The sequence below is a fragment of the Falco rusticolus genome, chromosome 1 (assembly GCF_015220075.1).
Source record: "Falco rusticolus isolate bFalRus1 chromosome 1, bFalRus1.pri, whole genome shotgun sequence".
NCBI classification, from domain to species: domain Eukaryota; kingdom Metazoa; phylum Chordata; class Aves; order Falconiformes; family Falconidae; genus Falco; species Falco rusticolus.
This window is the reverse complement of record NC_051187.1, coordinates 9,036,466-9,057,906: the sequence shown is the minus strand read 5'-3', so window position 1 is coordinate 9,057,906 and position 21,441 is coordinate 9,036,466. Positions and strand designations below refer to the sequence as shown.

General features: G+C 49.3%; 3 protein-coding genes across 5 annotated transcripts; 2 read left to right on the top strand and 1 right to left on the bottom strand.

Moving 5' to 3' along the window:
• The first annotated feature begins 5,606 nt into the window (after nt 1–5,606).
• On the top strand, nt 5,607–11,637 carry TMEM220 (transmembrane protein 220). Of its 3 annotated transcripts, none has more exons than XM_037409202.1 (6): nt 5,607–5,741; nt 5,891–5,920; nt 6,656–6,716; nt 8,704–8,827; nt 9,640–9,699; nt 11,244–11,637. In XM_037409202.1, exons 1-6 carry the CDS (start codon nt 5,670–5,672, stop codon nt 11,290–11,292), a joined length of 396 nt encoding a protein of 131 aa, XP_037265099.1. In that variant the 5' UTR covers nt 5,607–5,669; the 3' UTR covers nt 11,293–11,637. The 3 variants fall into 3 exon arrangements, with proteins under 3 accessions (XP_037265099.1, XP_037265080.1, XP_037265090.1); XM_037409183.1 differs by lacking the exon at nt 11,244–11,637 and adding an exon at nt 10,557–10,728 and having other exon boundaries at nt 5,609–5,741; XM_037409193.1 differs by lacking the exons at nt 5,891–5,920; nt 11,244–11,637 and adding an exon at nt 10,557–10,728 and having other exon boundaries at nt 5,624–5,741.
• A 123-nt stretch (nt 11,638–11,760) lies between these two features.
• On the bottom strand, nt 11,761–13,982 carry ADPRM (ADP-ribose/CDP-alcohol diphosphatase, manganese dependent). Its single transcript, XM_037409170.1, has 3 exons — nt 13,322–13,982; nt 12,693–12,809; nt 11,761–12,434 (listed from the first exon to the last, which is right to left on the bottom strand). The coding sequence occupies exons 1-3, from the start codon at nt 13,962–13,964 to the stop codon at nt 12,139–12,141; spliced, it is 1,056 nt and encodes a 351-aa protein (XP_037265067.1). The 5' UTR covers nt 13,965–13,982; the 3' UTR covers nt 11,761–12,138.
• A 64-nt stretch (nt 13,983–14,046) lies between these two features.
• On the top strand, nt 14,047–20,745 carry LOC119157783 (protein SCO1 homolog, mitochondrial). The gene is made up of 6 exons (XM_037409056.1): nt 14,047–14,164; nt 14,250–14,340; nt 15,239–15,436; nt 16,360–16,452; nt 16,570–16,685; nt 19,322–20,745. The coding sequence occupies exons 2-6, from the start codon at nt 14,310–14,312 to the stop codon at nt 19,448–19,450; spliced, it is 567 nt and encodes a 188-aa protein (XP_037264953.1). The 5' UTR covers nt 14,047–14,164; nt 14,250–14,309; the 3' UTR covers nt 19,451–20,745.
• Nucleotides 20,746–21,441: the final 696 nt, after the last annotated feature.

The window sequence follows — 21,441 nt, the reverse complement described above, 5'->3', positions numbered from 1 at the left end:
GTCCCTAGCCAGGCATATTACTCCACCTTGTCTTGGAGGCTACGCTCATATGCTCCAGGGTGGTGCCTGCCTTTTCCATTGCAAGTGTTCAGTTTGCTCTCTGTTATACCTTGGACTGTTTTTGAAAAATTGCATCCACCTTGTTCCCTCGCTTGTGTTTCTCACTGTTCATAAAGGTAATGCTCAAAGTTGTATCTGTTGAATCTTGCCCCGTGGTGTTTAGCCCATTTCTCCCCCTTGTTCATCTAGTGTTGAATTCTGTTGTCTTTCTATACTTCACAGCCTAGAGTGATTCTCAGGTTTAATAGGGCACTCAAGGGTGTTAATCATCCAGGCTGTTATCTGAAGTAATTAAAAAGATGTGGTGTCACAATGGACCCCTGCAAAAATCCCTTCAATATGTCCTTCCACTGATAATTAGCACTTGAGGCACAATTATCTCACCAGCTCTGCACTCACCATGTGGTCATACCTTCTTAAGAGAGAGTTAGGACCGCCAGTGTTAAAAACCTTCCTAAGGTCAACATACATGACACCTGCTACTTTTCACTTTATGCATAAAATATTGTGCCATAGCAGGACATTGGACTGGTTTGTCAGCATTTGTTCCTGATGAGTGGCTGTCATCCATTCCCTAGCTGTACTCTATGTGCATACAAGTGCCTTGTTTAACAAGTTGTTCCAGAACTTTTTTGTCAATTTGAGAAGGACTTTAATTTAGGATTAAAGAAAGCAGCTGACAGAGCATAAACAAAATCGGTTTGGGTGAGCTCTATAAAACTAATGAGGTAGGAAGAAGGTTGTTAATACAGGATTATAACAAGGACAAGAAGAAGGCCAGTCTATCGAACACTTTAGACATGTATTGCCTGAAGTTAGTAAATCAGTGAACGTGGGGCTCCTCCCCTTCTCAGTAAGCGGGAGCTCCATCCTTCCCTGCTCATGGCACCTGATCTACCAGTTAGGGCAACTGAAACCAAAGCCCTTTTAGCAGTATCAACTGTGTAACCATGCGTTTATCTCCAGATGTCCCAGTCTGAATTGAGTCAGGGTCCTGGGGCCAGGAGCACACCAAAACCCCCAAGCCCTTCCCCTGTCTGCCTAGAGCCTCTTAACAGGTTTTCATCCCATCAAAACCAATCCACAGTCATTCACAGCAGTGTCATCAGTGTGCACGAGGATGAGCACTGTTATGGAGTGGATCACTGGGACGGGTGGCCATGGTGATGTTTCAGTAATATCTCTGGTACAGGCTCTTGGGAAACAGCCTGGCTCTCCCCATATCCCAGCTCGGCTGCTGGGTCCGTCACTGCAGGACTCTCATTTGAAAGCCTCTGCCCTTTACAGACGGAGCTGCTGAACTGATGATAAGCTTGGGCTTCTATGGGCTAAGCAGCAGACTCCAGAGAGGCAAAAAGAGGTTTTACCTAATATTGAGGAACTAATTTTCAAGTAGCTCGAATTATACTCGAGGGTACTAAACGTGCTTGGCCTCCCTCTTAAGGGAGAGAGCAGTACTGCTGGAGACACCCTTCAGATAGTCCCCGTCCACCGTCCACCGACAGGGCTGGTGATAGGAAGTGCTTGTGACAGTTGGTAAAGCTTTAAAGTGAACAGCCTCGACCTTTTCTTTGCGGTTTCTTTGCACACCAAACACTAAGAATCCTTTATATTTGTAAAACACATTACAGCCCGATTGCTTTTGAATTAGAGCAGCAAAGAATGAGAGAGATTCAGATGCCACAGTTTGTAACCCGTCCCCTCCTTCCCACCCTACGCTCAAAGAGCCCGGCAGGCCTTTTGCCCTCTCTTGCTCTTGTGTCACTGAACTTTGCTCGCTCACAGGGTTGCCAAACCCTCCACGCCACCCCTCCCAGGTGCACAGGAGAAGCTGTTTTCTGCTAGTCCAGCAGCCCCTTCCTGGTGGCAGAAGCCCTGTCCCACCCCACAAGGGGCCCTAGATGTGCCAGTCCAGCTGTTTCTCTGCCTCTCTCCCAGTATCCACCAGTTTCTCCCAGCTGCTTTCCAGAAGCTGCAGTCTCGCCTCCAGACCTGCAGCCCAGCACCCATGACATGGCAAACAGCACCCCTGTCATGGCACAGAAACCAGATGGGCTCTGTAGGCTTGCACCGTAGCTTGTGACCAGAAAAATGAGAGAGTCATGGAGTTTATCACAGCTGAATCTTCTTTCTGCAAGATCAGCTAATACGGTTGGGAAAATGGACAGTGATTCATAATTTTGTTTCTCACATGAAGAACTGGTGTGCCTGAAAAGCTCCTCTGCTTTTATTTTCCTGTCATTTAAATTACTCAAATGAAAGATAGTGTCTCTTACATTCTTCTCTGTTATTAATGCCACTGTTAATGTTTAATCCTTGACATTTCCCTTTTCTAGCCTGACGTACCTCCATTCCCTTGGAAAATACATTCAAAAGCCTCCTGGAAACAAAGCAGGAAAGAGATTCATTACTAGAGCAGATTACTAGACTCATTACTAGAGCACTGCTCCTTCCAAGGTGAGGGGAAGTGACTGAAGATATGGGGACAGAGGTTAGACCACAAAGACAGACATCACTGAGTGCTCCACAGTGACATCCCACCTCCTTAAAAAATGGTGTAATTCACGGTACCTTAGCAAGAGAGTGTAGCTCCACAGGGACCTATTGAGAAACTGCAGGGACGTTTGGACGGTTGCTTTTGCTCATCCATGTGTCAGGCTGCATTTGGCAAGAGGAGAACAAGACATGGAGTGTATCTCACCGGCTTTCCTTTAAGCATTTGTAGCTCCTCCCCAGGGTGCTTGTGAATAGGAAAGTCATGCTCTTAAGGGTGCCTGTAGAGAGTGGTTTAATTTTCCTGGGCTGTGGGATGGGGATGTGAATCAATTTAAACATCAGGAGAGATTTAGTTGCAGTGAACATGGCCTGCTCTTCTGCCTGCAGCTGCTAGCAGTTGTTCGATGTATAGAATAACACAATTGTTATGAACCATAATGCCTACTCAGTGGAGCTGTAACAATGGCACCCATTTACAAAGAAGGCTCTTACTTCCCTGTGACTTTCTCTGTGGTAATTTCATCTCCCATAACCTGTTCAAGGAAAGATTCAGTTAAAAATAACAGGAGAAGATGGGCATTAAACCTCTCCACAAATGTGGACACATTCACACATCCTCCACATAAAGGTTCAACAAGACCTGATTCTGCTGGGGGCTGAGGGGGCTGCATTACACTGTTGCTGAAGTCAGTGGGAGAAATGATCTGACAGAGACTCAAGTTTGGTAGATGGATATGGTAGATATAACAATTCTAATGGGCCCACCTTCATTCATCACTGATTATAACTTTTGGTCATAAATGATCAGTGAACTATGAGGCAGTACTATTTTTCTGAGCAGTATCCTTCCTGCTCTCCAGACAACACAAAAAGACTGAATCTCCTCTTAAATGCAAAACTAATCCTAGACCACAGAGTCATTACAAAAATGTCCATTTAAATCCCAATCTCTTGGCAAGGAAAAGAAAGAAGTCTCCTCTTTTCCCTGACTCACTGATTTCCCCCTACACCCATGGTTCTTCAACATCACCATATTTCTGAGCCCTGGCATAGCTGTGACACCCAGTGCCACATCTGTTCATAGCCCTTGGGAGACAGAAGATGCTTGTGACAAGCTCACTGGGGCTTGTTGGAGCTGCTGCTCACTCTTGCTGTGTAACAGGAGGCCTTTCTGGAGACGCTTCCTTCTGTTCTGCCATGTCAGCTCTCAGTCGGCTTAGTTATTTCTATGGTAGAGAAAAAAACCTTTCAGATACCTGCTGCCAAAGTTAACTGTAATAAACACTAATCTCTCTCACTCGTAAATTGGATGTACAGGTGGGCTCACACCATCCTTTCCAACTAAACAGGATGGTTCTTGATGATGAGGACAGAGTGGACAGAAACTCTGGAAACCTCAGCGTTCATATTTTGTTTTGACACAGACTGCAGGATTTGCAGTAGTTCCTTATTTTGCCTTGCCTGTGCTGAAAAATGAATATCTAGTCTTGTGTAGTCTTGCCTGACCTTGGAGGTATCCCTCAACATAGCAGCAATAGTTGGTACCTGCTCAGCAGCGTCACCATTAGTGGTTTGATCCATAGCTGCAACGGCAGCCACTGCAGTTCCCAGCCCTTTCTCGAGAGCTCTCCAAGCTTAGTCGTGCCCCAGCACCCATCGGCCCGCTGTGGTGACTGACGGTGCAGCTCCACTGCCATCTCAAAGTCAACCAGGTCGCACCAGAGCTCTGCACTCCCGCCTCCCCTGCTATGCTGACAGCACCTTCCTGCCCTGCCTGGCCCCCAGCACACATGTACTGAACTGGGTCAAGCAGCTCATCAGGGAGCAGCAGGGTCACCACGGCCAACGGGGCATGGGCAGCACCCACCTCACCGCCCTGCTGTGGGGCAAGCAGGGCAGACCCAGAGACTGCAGCCAAATCCAACCAGGACCCCAGGTCACTAGCCAAAGTCATGGAGACAAGGCAAGCCTGAGGTCAAGCTGGGAAGTGAGCCTGTGAGTCAGGGTCAGGCCCAGTGGAGGTGACCAGCATCAGACCTAACACCGTGCTGGCCAGCAAGATCCACAGCGATGCAGCAGGTCTGAGGTCAGGCTAGGAAGGAAGGATGGGATCAGCAGGCTCCGCGGGCAAGCGCAGGCAAGGCTGTGGCTGGGCTGCAGGTGGGGGCTCCTGCAGCTCAGGCAGGGCCCCTGCAGAGGCCTTTAAACTTTTGTGTAATGACTTGCCAGTTTGACTGTACATGTTTGTTCACATGTCTTCACCAAGACAAGGATCTAATTCTCTTTCAGGTACGTGAGTTATCACAGAAGCATGGAAGTGTCACTACGAAGGCACAGCTGGAGGTCTCTAGTCCAACAGCCCCCTTGAAGCAAGATTGTCACACCACCAGATCAGGTGAGCCATGGCTTTCTCTTGGAAATCTCCAAGGACGAAGATCACACAGCGTGTCTGGGTCACCCATTGCAGGCTGCATGACCCTCCTGAAGAGGTTCTTTCCCTAACGTCCAGTCAAAACCTCCCAGGCCACCATTTGCAGCCACCACCACTTGGTACATCATCTGACAACAGCAAGGAGCATGTGGCCCTGTCCCCTCTGCAGCCACCCCACAGACAGTTCCACATTATTACTGGAATTGGCTTCCTCTTGGCCCGCTCCTGCTCAAAGGCCACATTCTCTGGACCCCTGACCCCCCTGGCTGCCATCCACAGGATCCCGAACCAGGTCCTCCGCGGTGTTTCTCACGGGGGACCCTGCCCGGAACCGAAGGCTGCAGGTGCACTAGCGCCGGGTCAGAGCGTAACGGAGGGCGGCCGGGACGTGCCGGGACCAGCTCGCCGCGGGGGCGGGCGGGCTGCGGGCCCGGGCTGGAGCCCAGCGGCAACGGCAGGGACGCGCTCCCCCGGCGCCACGGGCAGGCGCCCCAGCCGTTCCAGCGGCCCCGGCCGACCAGCAGCCGCTGTCCTTCCGCCCCGAGCAACCAGCCGCCACCAGCGAGCCTCTCCGCCCGCCCCTGCAGCCCCCGGCCCGGCCCTTCGCGAGGGCGGCCGGGCCCTGCCGGACCCGCCCCGGTGGCCTCGTCCCGCCCCGGCAGCGGCGGAGGCTGGGCCGGCCATGGCGGACCGGCTGTGGCGGCTCTGCAACCTCCTCATGGCCGCCTTCTTCGGGCTGGCGGCCGCCGTGCAGGTGAGGGCGGGGCCGCCCGGGCTGGGGGCAGCGGCACCCCCCGCTCCGGCGCCCCCCGCTCCGGCGCCCCCCGCTCCGGCGCCCCCCGCGGAGCGCGGCCTCGGCTGGGGCGGCGGCTGCAGGGTCTCAGTGTGCGCCTCCCGCTGCAGGTGAACGACCCCGACGCCGGGCTGTGGACGGTGAGTACGGCCACCCCCCCCCGCCGCCCCGGCCCCGCGGGGGTCCCGGCCGCGCCGCGCTGCGGGACCCCGGGGCCGCCAGGGGACCCCGGCCGCCTGCCTTTAGCTGAGGAGCGAGCGGGCGCCCCAGGCAGCGCCCCGGCCGGAATCCCGCCGCGCTTCCAGGATCTTCGAATCCTGGCCGGGCACCCGCCTGTCCCCACCGCCGCCACCAGCTGGACCGCCCCCCCAGCTCGGCTGGGCGTCCTCGGTCCCCAGGGGGATCCCCCCTCCCCGGTCGGCTTCGGCAGCTCTTCCTCGGGCGCAGGCAGGGCCGGGACTGGCGGCGCGGGGCGCCCCTTGGGGTGGGTGAACCCGGCTGACAGCGGCGGGGCTGCGGTGGCAAAGGGAGCTCCCGCTCCGGGGGAGCCGCCGGCGCAGGTGGGGGGCCCGGGGGTGTCCCCTAGCGGCTTTCCGGGGGGGTCAGGGTGCAGTGCAGGGGGGTCTGCAGCGGGATGGCTGGGCAGCGGTGACCCCGGGGCTGGGGAGGAAGGGCTGGCGCTCCGCTGGTGGTCCAGGGTTTGGGTGGTGATGGCGAGCATGAGCACTGGCAGTGCCAGGGCGCACCGGAGGAGAGGGATGGCAGGTGGGCTGCACGTTGCCTGGGGAAGGGGGGAAGCCTTGGCATGGACCCCTGCTCGTGCTTCCTTACCTTGCTAAGTTTTGCTACAGAGTAGGTTTATGTTTCATTAACAGGCTGTGTACTTAGTGCCAGCTGCCCTGACGATGCTTGTCAGCATTAACCCCTCCATAACAGGTATGATATTGGTGTGCAAAACAGTGTCTGCTCAAATTTGGCCCCCAAAAGTTTTTTGGTTTTGTTTTTGTTTTTTTTAATTGAATCACAGATCAAGATCAGGCCATGTGGAAACATGTGCTGCTACCTTTTGAGGGCAAAAAGCTGCGGAACCTTCTCCTGCAAAAGCTGGTCATTGGTTTAGTGCTCGTGGTAGGGTGTGCTGCAGACAATCGGGGTGCCCTGCGGAGAGGCCTGTGGCTGGGATGGTCTGGCCTTTGCACCCCAGTCCCTGTGCTTAGAGCTGGAGTAGAGCACAAGCCTGGGAGCATACTCTGAACCCGGCTCTGCTGTTGACATTAGTGCAGTAATTCACTCTGTTTACTTGTTGTAAATCTGCAGGTTTGCTTATCTACCTCATAGAATAGCAGCTGAGCTCTGCACAGTCCTTTGAAAGAGCTGCAGATCTCATTATCTAGCATTGCAGCTACCACCCCATGGAGCACACGGGCAGTGATGGGAGTGTTCAGAGGCTTCGGTGCAGTGGCTGAATTTCCAAGGGCGTACACTAAGGGAACTAATACCATTCCCCATGTTGAGAGAATCAGTTGGATAAGATTTGGTCCAGGACTCCAGAAAACTTCATTTTTTTGTAGTTTCACCTTCATTTTTTTGTAGTTTCACCCAGTAGAAATAATTTTAAAATACCAACATTTTCTATACACGCAGTGACTGTATCTTTTCTGAATGAATACTAACTCTGAATAAACCAAAACCATGCTTATGCCAAAAAATAAAATCTTCAAGAATGTATGCTGTTGTCACAGATCACACCTGTCATTGCAATCTCTCAGCATTCTGGCTACCTTAAGCATATAAAGTGGAAGCATTCATAGAGCCAGAACCCATGACTATTGGTTGCCAGTGGCCTTGCACACTTCAGGGGAGGTTTATTTGTGCGATAGGTGTAGCTTCAACGTTACGGCATTTGGCTGGCCAAGAGAATCTGCATGTTAAACTCGCAAGTAGGTTTTTGTTACTTGTGCCAAGATCTGTGGAAAATAAACACTAAAATAGCACGACTATTGTATAACTGGACATTCACCAAGGGACATTTGCCATTCAGGTCTGTGGAAGACCCAGATTCTGCCTCTGCTGAGCTGCAGTAAGTTCAGCCAAATGGGGAATCAATTACAACATTGGGTCATGCTGAACTCTTGAATTTTGGCAGTTCATCATCTTTAATGCTTGCGTGGAGGAGTCAGTGCCCAGAAAAGACTACTTTTAACTTTACATTTTTTGCTGCTGACATTGCTGAGATCAGCGAGAACCGCCTGTGTTGCTTTTCCCCCTTAAGCCCATGCGAATGGACATGGAAAAACCACAAGAATCTGTGGGCCCATTCAGACATTGCACATCATCTGTATTTCTGTTCAAAAATGTCAGTCCCCAGGCAAAGATGTCATCAGTGTTGCTCATCATCACAGGGAAAACCTCAGGCAGAGGTTTATCACGGAGAGTGAGGGAAGATGCTCCCTGAAGCATGGTGGTCACCTGTACCCCTGCCAGCTGTTGGGAATCTGAGGCTTGCTCCCCTGGCCTCTTCAGGTCCCCTGGGGTCATGCTGAGCATCTGGTTATGGCTGTGTGCTCTGGGAAGGACCTTCCTCCTGCTTAAGAGAACTTTGATTTGTAATCTGCCTTGTGATTTATTTCTATGCATGTTGAATGCTGGAGCCTGTTTTGTTTGCTAGATAGAATAGGAAACCATTTTCGTTGGGGTGCTGCTGCCAAGAAGTTGCATTCCTGGGAAAGCAAGCACCAAGACCTCTAGTGTTTATTTTCAACAGCACTTTTTAGCAGATTTCCCTGGTCATGAAAGATGCTGGTATTAATTCCATCTTCCTGCCTAAGAAGTGTATGTTTGATGGAGGCATCTTTTTTAGCAGCTCAGTTGCTTTTTGATATACAGGGTTTACTTCATGCTACATTGCAGGTTTTTTTCTCAGATCATGGTGTTTGGAGGAGCCTCTGTGACCTTCATTCTGCTTGTTGCATTGTTGGAACCATTGCTTTGGCTTGCTCTTTGTTTGCTTACACTCAAGGAAATATTTTGCACGAAGAGGAAGGCAGGTAAGAAGTCATTTCTATTTTCTCCTGCATGCATTCAGCATGCCAGGCCACCTTCTGCTGGTCACTTTGCTAAACTTTATTTGCTGGGCTGTTGCAGTAAGTGCTGTTGGTCCAGGGGAATCAAATTAAGGAGGGACCACAGTGCTCCAGACCAGCACTTTGTTGGACAAAGGGAGGAGAGAGTGAACAGTCGGGATTACTTGCCTGATTGGTGGCAGTGAGATTTAATCGGGGGCAGTACAGGCTTTCAAAGACCACAGCACTAGTACAGTGAAATAGCTTTGTGTTCTCTTGCTGGAGCTGTAGGAATGGGAATTAACATTTTAAAAACTCAAGGTGACACCGTATGCATGTTATCTGGCATGGACTGCGTGAGTCCTCTGAACTGTCAGGGATTGTGAGGCGGAGAGAGGATTTATCACCTGGACATTCGGTTGCCTGAAGTAGGTGCTTGCACAGTATTGAGGTGAAGTCCTGGCAGCTCCTGGGGCTGTAGACGGTCTGGAATACTGAGATGCTGCTTTGCTCTGTGTTACTGAGGGAAACGTGCTGTGGAATACAAGTTTAGGAATGGAACAAAAGGTGGAAGCAGAAATTTCTGCAGCTGTATAGCTAGGTCACATGTGTTTGTAGGCTTGTGGTGGGAAGCAAAGCTACTCACTGTAAATGCCTTTATAATGCTAATCCTAGTAAAATGTACTGAACTTCTCCAAGGAAGCAGACACTACTGTTTCAGAGACAAAATTTCTATTTTTTAAAAGTAAACACCTGCTTATATTATTTTCTGATCTGTTTTTTGTTTGGCTTTTTAGAGAGTTGTTTGGTCTGGTGATTATTACAGTATGGATGAGTCTTTGTCGCAGTTCAGCAAAGTAAGTTTTGTTTCCTTTTTTCTTTTAATCCATTCATATGTTTACATTTAGTGACTAGCTTCTTGAAAACACTTAGTCGATTTCGCCTGCTTGTTTTTCTGCTTATGTCACTGTCTGAACCTTCTCAGATACCTAAGCAGTAGTAGCTGCTGCTACAGCCTGGAGGATCTTGCATAAATAAAAGTCGGTGGGGGGAAGGTAAAGCTACAGAAAAGATTTTTTCTGCTCCCTCTGCCATAATGGGCAGGGGACCTTCTCCCTTTGCGTAAGGACAGTGTGCCCTTTCTGTGGAACTGGCTAGTGAGTGTTGGCCACAACTGCTAATGAACTGCAAAGCCGTTTTTGCCACTGCTCTCAATTTACAGAACTTTCCAGTGAGGGTCTCTATACTGGTGTCTGCTGTGTCCACCACTGGAGCCAGCAGGTGATACAGGCAGAGCTGGCAGAAGGCTCTGGGTGGTTGCCTGGCTGCAGTGGCTCCACACTTTTCCCCTCCAGCCTCTTCAGAGGACTGTGCTACAGCAGTTTTCCTAAATTCCCATTAGCTGGGAGCATGAAGAATCCCAGTCTGCCAAACAGTTACCTTTGCCTGAGAAAACATCACAGATGCTCTGGGAAAACTAGGTGTGCTTTTTTTTTTTTTTTTTTTTTTTTAACCTGGTTATGTAGCCTGAGGTGGCAGAAAAGTTTTTTTCTGCTGGCAGGTGGTGCCTCTCCAGTACAAGACTGGTGATGCATCCACAGAAGCTACATTTAAATGGTCAAAGGCTCTCTGCTGTCCTTCCAACCACAGCCAGGTGTGAATGTTTCAAAGCTGACTGATTTGAACTAGCTCTTTTGTATTTGCTTCTTCATAGGAGTCCACTGGGTGGAGTTCGCTTGATCATTGCAATCGTGGTCACCCTCTTTCCCTTTGTTTCATGGCTGTACATTTATGTGAACAAAGAGATGCGAGCGTCTTGGCCAACACACTGTAAAACGGTGATTTAATTGGGTGAGAGAAAGTACAGAATAAATATTCTGACCTTACCTGCCTTTGCTTTTGGTTCTTAATGAAAGGTTACTATCAGTTTGATAGAACCCAAGAATGCCTAGCTGCTTCCAGCAGTGCAGTCTGAGATTTGTTTAAAAAATTGAGGAACACTGTCAAATCTGAGTGGAAAAATTTTTCTACGGGAACTGTTCTTCAGCTGGCTGCTTCACACATTTTCAAAACACCATTGAACTACTGTGTGTTCAAACGGTATATTCAATGGCATCCCTGGATCACTCTCCAACCACCTCATACTTCAGGAAAGCTACTGTTGTCTAATGTAAGGGGAAAGCAAAGCAAACACTTTGTTGCAATACATGACTATTTACAGCCATAAAACTCTCCGATGTCTGCCTGGATAGACCATTGAGACTAACTGAAAAACTGAGCAGTCTGTATTTATGTTCCTATGTTAAAATCATATGTAGAATATATTTGAAGAAGTATTTTTGCTATTATCTTTAACTGAAAATTTCTGGCTTTAGAGTAATAAACACTATTTTTTCTAAAGAAAACTCAGTGAAAGCTTCTGTATCTTACATCATCGTTCTGCGAGATGAGTACTCAAGACTGCCACCAGCAGATGTGGTCAGTATCACAACTCCACTTCTCACAGAATTACACACAGCAGCCCAGCAACAGTAAGCGTGTTCCACTGCTACTAATCCTGGAGAAGGAAGGTAAATACACTGGACACACAAGCTAGCCGGGAGACAGATGGGTCCAGATGCAGCACAGCAAGATGCTTTAGATCCTTCCATGTCAGGGCTTCTTCACTCAGTACTGCTACAGGCTAATACAGCTGTGCACACATAGATCCTAGCGGGTGTATCTGCAGCATTATGCAATGTAGCACAGATGGTCTCGTTTTTCCTTGGGCTTAGCTTTTCTTAAGGATTACTTCAGTCTTTTAAAGCAATGTTAAAATGACTGCATTAGGCTACAGGGTGGACTAATTCTGCCAGACACGAGACATTACTGACTATGATGTTAAACAACAAAAAAATATTGAAATGCGGCTGGGCAGCTACAATTCTGCATGCTTTAATTCTGACTGATATAAAAAAGGGGCTTTATTGGACAATATTCATAATATGGCTTGCATTTTTTCACGTAAAGTAATACTTGCTGTGAAAGTCACAGTAAGGTCAGGATTGGGTGTTTCAAGTCAATATTCTGCATTCACGTATATTTATTTCAAATACAGCTGCTGGCCGCCTCTGTTCTCCACAAAGAAACTAGGTCTGCTTTTTTACAGAAATATAATTCCTAAAATTCTGTATCCAGGAGAAAAGTTTCCGTTAAAGCTATAAGGATCAGCCATGCACATGTTTCTACAAGCAAAGAAGCTGAATCCCCTGCTTTTTTGTCCAAGTACTTCCTGAAGAAGAGTGATTTGTGTTTTGTTACCATTTTCGGAAATGCATAACTCTGCCTGAAATTCTGCCCCTTCCCTTTAGTATCATTTTATCTTCGTAGACATAAATGGTTCCAAAGGCATTGCTTTCTGGTGGAGTTTCAATAACCCCCTCCAAAGTTAGATGATGAACTCCGTGAGAGTCTAAACAATATCCACCATCGTGCAGGTGCCCTGCAAGAAAGCAGACCACGCACCGATGAGAGTAGATGACCGAAAGGGCATCTTTGTAATTCCAGGCTAGGCAAACTCTGTCTGAAGCATCTGGGTGAATGGGCAGATGACCTGCAGTTGAGAGGGAAAGAAGCAGGAGAGTTACTTTAACTGTAATCAAACTCTGCATTCATTCCTCGGAAATTCAGACACCTAACTACACCGAAAGCTCACTCCACTGTGAGTCATGATTACTATTTTCCTACTTCACAGGTTACATGTGTAACTCAGTGCAGCAACAAAGCTGCTACATGTTTTCCTGAGCTAATACGCATTGGCTATGTAACCTTTTTTTGCATATATCGCCATACATCCCCCATATCCACCTACCCATAACTACAACTTTTTCTTGGTTTTCATCAGAGAACTTGAGGACTTCATTGAACCAGTCCAGCTGGGCTTGGCTAAATCCTCCATTAAACTCCACAAACTGAGGTTCTTCGAGTCCTGCAGTGAAAAAGAAGGTTAGGCATAGGTGCATACACCTCTTGTGGCTCCCATGTTGGCTCGCCTTGTGCAAGTCACATTACCATAGATGGTTTAGTCTTATAACTTTTTTTTTTAAATCTCTTTGATCAAAAGTCCAGCTTCCTTGGACAACCAAGAAAAAAATATTTGTCAGCGTTTTGGGAGTATTTTGGTCACACTGCATGCATGGGATTTCCACTCTTGGGTGTCCCCCTGCCCCCAGCGTGGGGTGGGGTGGGCATCACTCCACACTCTGCACCAACAACTGCCTTTGGTTCTGATGCTGCGGAGCGCACAGCACAATGTCAGCCCATCCCAAAGGCAGCAGGGTGGCATGGCAGGTAGGGGAGAGGCCCACCTGGAGCCCCCCGAGTGGTGCTCAGCCAGCAGCAGGGTGGCAGGGAGGTGGACAGGGACCGGGTGCGTGCTGGGCCCCCGGGCATCACGGGGAGCTGGGGTTCAGCTGCCTGCCAAGGGCCATGCTGGGGTACCTGCAGGGCTGTTGAGGTTGTCGTTGGGGTTCTTCTCCCGCAGCAGCCGCAGGGACTCCTGGTACCGGGGGCTGTCCGGCTCCCTGCCCAGGATGCTCAGGTCGTAGGCGTCGAGCACGACAACGCGGACCCGCACGGCCGGGCTGAAGTGATAGGCCTGGCAGTCCCCGGCCGGGCTGAAGTGACAGGCCTGGTTGTCCCCGACTGGGCTGCAGTGACAGGCCTGGTTGTCCCCGGCCGGGCTGCAGTGACAGGCCTGGCAGTCCCTGCCCGGCGGCCTGGCCACCGCCGCCGAGAGGCCGCTGCGCGCTAGGCGGGCCCGGCTGAAGTTGTAGAGCTCGTGGTTGCCCCAGGCGTGGTGCACCGGCACCGGCAGCCGCCCCAGCACCGCCAGCACCCGCTCCAGGGCGGCCTCGGCCGCGCCGTGCCGCGCGTTGAGGCCGTCGATGCTGTCGCCCAGCTGCAGCACGAAGGCGAGCGGCGGCCTCTCGGCGGCCCACGCTTCCACGGCGTCCCGCAGCAGGCCGAGGCTCTGCCGGTAATACCGCCGCCGGCACCCGCCGAAGTCGTAGCCGTCCTCCGCGTCCGCGTACTGGATGTCGGCGATGACCCCGAAGCAGAGGAGCGGCGGCGCCGCCGCCATCGCGGGCGGGGCGGGGCGGAAGAGGCGGCCCCGGAAGGGCGGGCGGCAACATGGCGGCGGCGGCGGCGCTGCGGGGCGGCCGGGCGGTGCGGTGCTGGCGGCTGCCGGGCGCGGGGCTGGGGGGGCCGCCGGTTCCCGCCCGCCGCCCGCTCTCCCGCCTCCCGCCAGGCGGCGGCCCCCGGCCAGGCGCGCAGAGGAGGGTGAGCGCGGGGGGGAGCGGGCGGCTGGCGGCGGCGGGGCGGGCCGGGGCCCGCTCCTCGGGCACTAACGGCTTCTCCCCGGCAGCTGGTGTCGTGGCGGTCGCTGGCGGCCACCGCCGTGCTGTGCGGGGGGCTGCTGGCCGCCATGAAGAAGGTGAAGCGGTGGAAGGAGGAGGGTGAGTGCGGCCGGGCCGGGCTGTTCCCGCGGGCCGTCTGTGTGAGGGGGGGCCGTCTGTGTGAGGGGGGGGTCTGTGTGAGGGGGGGTGGCTGGGGGGCAGCTGTGGGGGGTGTGTGTGTCTGTGTGTGTGGGTCTGTACGGGGACTGTGGGGCGGCTGTAGGGGGGGCGGCTGTGGGGGGTTTCTGTGGGGCGGCTGTGAGGGGGTCTGTGTGTGTGTGGGTCTGTTCGGGGACTGTGGGGCGGCTGTAGGGGGGCGGCTGTGGGGCGGCTGTAGGGGGCTGTTCGTCCCACCTCAGCGTCCTGCTGCACCATGTTGTGCTTCGTCCATCGCTGCTTTGGGCCCGCGTGTGCGTAAGCGCCACAGAGGGTTGTCACCCGTTCCCCAAGCCTTTGCGCTTGAGTGGTGCAAACTCCCACCCGCACCTTTGCCCGCCGGAGCGGTGGCCCGTGGCCACACAGCCCGGTTCCTGCTGCAGCTGCTGCCCGTGCGTCTCATTTTCCCATTCATCACGTTGGAGGTCAGAGCGGTCACAGCTTTCAGGGTGTGTTTTTTGCAAAAGGTGCGGGTTTTTGTTTTGCACCATGCCAGGTCTCTGTCTTGCCCTTTTTTTCTTGTTCTTTGTTAAAATACAATCAGATGAAAATGAGAGAGATCATTAAGTTTCAAAGGAGTTTAGAGATAAATTTAGTTTTGCCCAAACTGAATACTTTTTGGAAGTTTTGTCTGCGTTGGGATTCTGTACGACGGGCATGGGTAGATGTTGGCACTTCAGTGCCCTGGGCCACGACTGTGCAAGGCTGCCTGACTCCCGGCGGCTGCTGCTGCGGCTCCCCGGGAGGTAGCGTGGGTGGTGGCGTGGGTGTGTTGGATCCCCTGCTTGTTTTCTTTTTGTAGCGCTGGAGAAGGAACGAAACCGAGGCATTGGGAAACCGCTGCTAGGAGGGCCCTTCTCGCTCGTCAGCCACGAGGGGCAGCCCAGGAGCAGCAAGGACTACATTGGCCAGTGGGTGCTGATCTACTTTGGCTTCACACACTGCCCTGACATCTGTCCTGATGAACTGGAGAAAATGATTGAAGTGGTAGATGAAATTGGTATGGGAATTTTGTTGGCATAGTGGTCCTTTTTATGGGAGGGCCAGGTTTGTTGTGGTGAAATGTCACAAATAGTAATAATTGATGATCTTTTTAAAAAAATGGTGTTGACTACTATTGAGTAGTTGAATTAATTGCCAAGTGATACATATCTGCCCGTCACTAGGATCTGATATTGAGAGCATGACAGCACTGATTTTTCTGCAGTGGGGAACTTCTTGGTAATAAAATGTGGTGGTGGCAGGTTACAGGGAATGGTGCCATTGCATTGTATTTTTGCCAAGAAGTAGTTGTGGCGTGTATTAGGGTTTTTTCCCCTCTCTTTTATTCATTCTGAGAACAGATCTCTGTGAGGGTCTCTTCTGAGAATGACTGTGCTTTGGAATGGAGGTTGGGGGAAGGCTGTGTGATGGAGGTGGTTTTCTGAGCCTGCGGGCCCTGAAGCATTATGGAGTAGGGGTAAAAGTAAGCAAGCAAGCGGGAGGGTGGACTAAAGTGAAGAAAATACAGTGAAGGCTATGGCAGGAACATGAGGGAAAGAGCCTGAATGGTGTCTTCACCTATCCTCCTGCTTCACCGTTATGGACATGCTTTTGTTGTATCTGCCATTGTGCCTTGATACGTGCATCACACCATGGCATTTCCTGCATCAGAGCGAGTTTGTCATCTCTCCTGAGCAGGGCAGGGCCTCCAGCTGAGAGGCTGGGGGTGCAGCTGTGCCCAGCACGAGCACAGAGCTTTGGATTTCACAGCATTTGCTTCATTCACAAATTACTTGCATTAAGCTGCACAAAATGGGCTTTTTTTGACTCTTAGGGTGGGCTTGGATTGATGTTACAGTAGCTTGGGTGTGAGCTTGTTTGAAGGGAGGTGAGGAAGGATTTTTGGTTCTCTAAGAAAAATAATAATCGTTAATGTCACAGATAGAATTCCATCTTTGCCTAATCTGACTCCACTCTTCATCACTATTGATCCTGAGAGGGACAACGAAGAAGCCATTGCCAGATATGTTAAAGGTATTAATTACTGTCGTCTTCCTCAATGTCTTATAGCATGTAATATAGAGCACTGAAAAGGAGGCTCTTGATGGGATTCTTTTCACTAAGATATCTAAATGTCTTCTTTCTGTCTAGAATTTTCTCCAAAGCTGATCGGATTGACTGGTACCAGGGCACAGATTGACCAAGTGGCCAAAGCTTACCGTGTGTATTACAGCGAAGGTCCCAAAGATGAAGACAGTGATTACATAGTAAGTAAATGTAGGGCTTTTGCCTAATGAAAGGCTTTGGTTAAGAGCAGGATATAGATTTTAAAATCAGAAGGCAGCTTTGCAATCTCTGCTGAAGTCATACGTGACAGAGCCTGTTGCACTGATGTGTTAAGCTGTATTTTAGAGGTATCAGTCAGAATCAGGGTGCCCTCTTACAAGCTCAGAACCTCGCTGAAGCATATTCTAAAAATGTACCATCCCAAGCCTGCATACAGACTAGCATATGAGCTAGCAAGCCTGGCAGTAATTTGAACTTTTTTCTGTTGTGTGATGTTTTTGTCTGGCTGTTTTTTCTATGTGCTCTGAAGTGAAAATGGAGTGGGAAATTAAGGCAAGAGGAAGAGGGGGAAATGAGAGGTAAAACAAGTAATACCTATTCCCTGCCAAACTGACACCAAGGAGGTGGGGTCTTCCTGGCAAGAAACTTGAATGATGCAAAGTTTGCCTGCAGATACTATGAAGATCTTCCTGCTGTGGTAAATGACCTGGTAGAGAGAGCATAACAATGCTAAACTGAGTGGGAACAAAATAGAGTGGTAGTGTGAAAGGGGAAACTGAGGTTTAAGTGAGGCTAAACCGGGTAGTCAAAATCTTACTCTCCCTGGAAGTAAATAGGACTGGTTATAGGGCTCGGAGCTGCTGCCCAGGCCTTCCTGACCTGCCACATCCTGAGCAGATTGACAGAGTAGGTACAAGTGATACAGCAAATGAGGATACACATTATATGATCTTTGGTAACTAAGGGCATCAGAGGAAGCTAAAAACAGGTTCAAAAGGAAAGGTGGTGATGGTTCTTTTTGCAGTGGGCACGTGGGAAGTGGAATCCCTTGCTACAGATGCAAATGGTAGGAGTTTATGGGAGTCCACAGAGAGACCTGTTGACAGTCTTTGCAAAAACCAGGCTGTTGAGGATTATGAAATGCACAGAAATCTCGCCTAGTTCAGGAAGCGTGAGAGCTAAAAATGTTTGAGAGGTGCTAGAGGAAGATAGCATATTTTTGGTGCTGGTTTTATACTCTTCTTTAAAGCAACCACTTTTGGCCACTATTTGAGGTTGTATACTGAGGCAGATTGCTTTGGGTCTAATCCAGTATTGTCTATTCTTAATCTGTTTTTTAAAACCACCTGACTGCAGCAAGTAAATTATCCACGTGGACAAAAAGATTGGTGGAACAAAAAAGTGGTGCATAGAAATAAACAGCAAGAGCAGCACATAAGCTCAGTAAAGAGAAGATGGAATCACACTAGTGATCTGCACTGCTCTACATTACTAAAAGGGGTGTAAAGTGGGAGATCAAGAATTTGTTTTCACTGGAAGTGTCAACTCAGTAGTTGAAAAACTAGAAAATTTGAAACTAGAGTAAAATATTTGAATTAAACCTGCCTTAGTAAAATCTTGAGAAACATTCTTTCAATGTCAGAAATGCCATTAAGTTTAATGCATCCTTTTAGCTTGTGGTACTGGACATGTTTATGTGGTATCTTGATTTCAAACACAGTTGTACTCTCTATGTATAAGTATGTTTCAGCTCTTTCTCTCCAGTGACGGTGAGATGATGTAGTCTCTTGAGCAATCACAGATTCATGGCCTTCATTTTCAGTATTCTCTGTCTTTGCTTGTAAAGATGTTGTCACAGTTAGATGCAGACAGTACTTCTGGTGACATTCTAAATAAGTTTGCCATGGAGTTAATTTTTATATAAATCAAATCAGAATACCTTGGAACACTTATGCAGTTGTTACTTTGAACATTTTTTTAAGGGTTATTTCAGTTCGGACAGTAGAGGGGGCCCCCTCCCAGCACATCTCTTTTCCTCTGCACTGGCTCCTCTGTGTGCAGCTCCTGTATCCCAGTGATGCTCTTGGTCCCATTGTTTGCACTGATGATCAACTTGGTTTAATGGAATGCTGTTGTTTATATTGGATTTACATCACGTTAGCAACAGCAGGAGCCTGAATACCTTATGGGGGTCACGGACCATCATGAGAAGTAGAGGGAAACTTGGAAAAGTGAGGGGGAGGGACCATTAGCCTGCAGGTTTGCCCTAGCCTTGTCTGTGCTGCAGGAAAGGTGCCAGCAGCTTCCTGAAGACTTGTCTGCTTAAAGTATTCCTTCATGGATTCCAAGTACGCAACTAGTTTTCTTTAGTTATTTTCTTGAGTAAAACAAGAAGAGGTCACCGAGGTGATGCTGAGGGGTTTTTTTATCTTGCTTCTTGGTGAGAAGTCTTGTCAGACAGCTGAACCAAAGGCTGGACAGGATGCTGTTGCTGCTGACTTTGAGACATGTGCAGGATATTCCAGTATTTAATGGGTGACTACAAAGAAAATGGAGAGTCCCTTTTTACAAGGAGTCACATGGAAAAGATGAGGGGTAACAGGGTACAAGTTACTCCTGGGGAGATTCTGACTGGACACTTGAGGAAATATTTTACAACGAGAACACCCAGCCACTGGAATAGTCTCCCCAGGGAAGTGGTGGATTGGCTGGACAGGGTGCTGGGCCATCTTGTGTAGACCTTGCCAGGAAAGGTTGGACCAGGTGATCCTTGAGGTCCCTTCCAACCTGGTATTCTGTGATCTTTTTTAACAAGCCACGATATGCTCTCTTGCAGGTGGATCACACAATAATAATGTACCTCCTTGGGCCAGATGGTGACTTTGTGGACTATTATGGCCAGAATAAGAGGAGCGCTGAGATTTCTGCTTCTATTGCTGCACACATGAGAAAATACAGATCCTAAAACACAACGTCTTTGAAGGTTGATGTGAACGTCACCTGTAGGTTTGGCTGTAATTTGGGCATTGGAGTTAAAGCAGAAGCATACAAGTGTAACATCCTGTCACCACGTGCCTCCTTTCTTCCAAAGGAGGAAGGCAACCATACTTCCGCAAAATACCATTATAAAAAAATGTCTATAGAGCCTTCGCTGTGGATATTATTTGCAGCAAGATCTAGGCTACAGGATAAAGTCTGGGACTTCCCTGAGACATTGTTGGGAGCAAAAAATGGAAAACACTTTTCATTTGGGAAGAATGTGTGTATAACTGGTAAAATTAATTGGTGTCTTGTAGCAAGACGTCAGCAAAGGATGGTCACTGCAGGAGGGTGGTTACTTGATGGAAAGCGATGGGGCCCATGAGATGCTCAGAGGACCCCTGCCCTCTCTTTTATTGCACTGTTTTGCCTTCTGGGAGAGGCAGTTACAATGTTGTAAGCAGGAGAGCCTTAGGAATCCTTAAGAAGGTGAAGAGCACTGAAAACAGCAGCTTCTACATATGGGACCAGCCCTGTAGTGTGCCTGATCTTTTCTTCATTTGAATGCAAAAACATGTTTTTCTTGATGATTTTTCCAGGTGAACGCTGTTAACTTGTAAGGAAATTAGTAATAGGTTTTAAATAGATATTTTTTTTTCTGGTCTAAATTATTTTATGCATAGTTGGCCTGATTATGCTACGCTGGATAGTGGAGAGGATGAAGATGGTCTGTGCCCATGCATAGGGCTGTCAATCAGATAAATTTTATGCAGTGCAGCCTCCTGGGACTGAGACCTCCTTTGTGTTTGGGGTCTCTTCACAGGGGAGCATGTGTGAAAAGCATGGCAGTTGCCTTGAGTCTTCCCCTAAGTCACTGTGCTAGTGGTGTTTTGTATATTATGGAAGCGCAGAAGGGGCACATACACGCTCTGCAGCAGGAGATGGTTTAAAGGGAGTGAGTTTAACTGATGTAGAGAAGTGTCATGGGAGGGGCTAGGCAGATGAGCTGCTTGGCACAGTGGTCTTTGGTAGGTTCACAGTAGGAAGGATACAGAGAAAAATCGACTCCTGTTCCTGAAGGATTGCTGGATAACAGGAAATTGCCATTAAACACCTATTGCTTACCTCTCATATTTGTGCAACAAAAGATGTCTCTGTAATGAAGTCAGTCATACCACAAGATGCTCCCCTTTTTCCATTGTGTAACTCCACGTTACCTCTGATGCATTTTTACGTGTCTTTGATACATGGTCTATGGACAAAACTGGTTTTCATGGGTGACACTTTCAGGTCTGTATTTCTTTATTTGACCACTTGTGAGTTGTTTGTGGCTGTGGAGTCTCCAGGACCAAGTCTCTGCCCCATCTCTCATCATCCCGTGGCTGTGCGTTTCTACACAGCATCCTTTGGCTGCACTTCTCAAGGTCTCTGCTGTCATATCAGGCTTGCATTTCTTTATATTGCATCAGTATGTTGGTGACAAATACCTGATTTTGCATGGAGTACAGTCTGTGTAAAACCAGGGTTATATGAAGCAGTGATAAATGGAAATTAAACAAATTAGCCGGAACCACCCGCTCAGAAGAAAAAGATTGCTATTACAGCTAAGCTAAGTTAAAACAAAGTACAAGCCAGTAGAAATTCAGACGAGGCAAGCCTGCCGAGCCTCAGTCCCTAGACTTTGCAAACTTCATACAAAGCCTGTAGGTTGCAGCATGTCAAGGATATCTTTATTTCACTAAAGCTAATTTGCAGCTGGTTCCCGCCATAGAGACAAACACAAGATTTCTGTCTTCTCCCAAATATTTTGGCCTAAATGTCATCTTGTTTAACTTGTTTTTACGTGCTTTGAAAGGCAGAACCAGCTGACACGGGAATGTTGTGGCAGACTGGGGTCCTGTAGGAAGGACAGAGTGTTAGGATGGAGGGACTGGCTGGTGAGCTGTGTCATTGCACTCACGTGCACCTTGCCTGCTG

Coding starts and splice junctions, on each gene's coding strand:
- ADPRM (XM_037409170.1), bottom strand. CDS start 13,964: ATGGCGGCGGCGCCGCCGCTCCTCTGCTTCGGGGTCATCGCCGACATC. Junction 12,810..13,321: donor CAACCTCAACAGCCCTGCAG/GTACCCCAGCAT, acceptor TTTTCACTGCAG/GACTCGAAGAACCTCAGTTT. Junction 12,435..12,692: donor AGAAAAAGTTGTAGTTATGG/GTAGGTGGATAT, acceptor TCTCAACTGCAG/GTCATCTGCCCATTCACCCA.
- TMEM220 (XM_037409183.1), top strand. CDS start 5,670: ATGGCGGACCGGCTGTGGCGGCTCTGCAACCTCCTCATGGCCGCCTTC. Junction 5,921..6,655: donor CCGACGCCGGGCTGTGGACG/GTGAGTACGGCC, acceptor TTTCATTAACAG/GCTGTGTACTTAGTGCCAGC. Junction 9,700..10,556: donor CTTTGTCGCAGTTCAGCAAA/GTAAGTTTTGTT, acceptor GCTTCTTCATAG/GAGTCCACTGGGTGGAGTTC.
- LOC119157783 (XM_037409056.1), top strand. CDS start 14,310: ATGAAGAAGGTGAAGCGGTGGAAGGAGGAGG. Junction 14,341..15,238: donor GAAGCGGTGGAAGGAGGAGG/GTGAGTGCGGCC, acceptor TTCTTTTTGTAG/CGCTGGAGAAGGAACGAAAC. Junction 15,437..16,359: donor TGAAGTGGTAGATGAAATTG/GTATGGGAATTT, acceptor TTAATGTCACAG/ATAGAATTCCATCTTTGCCT.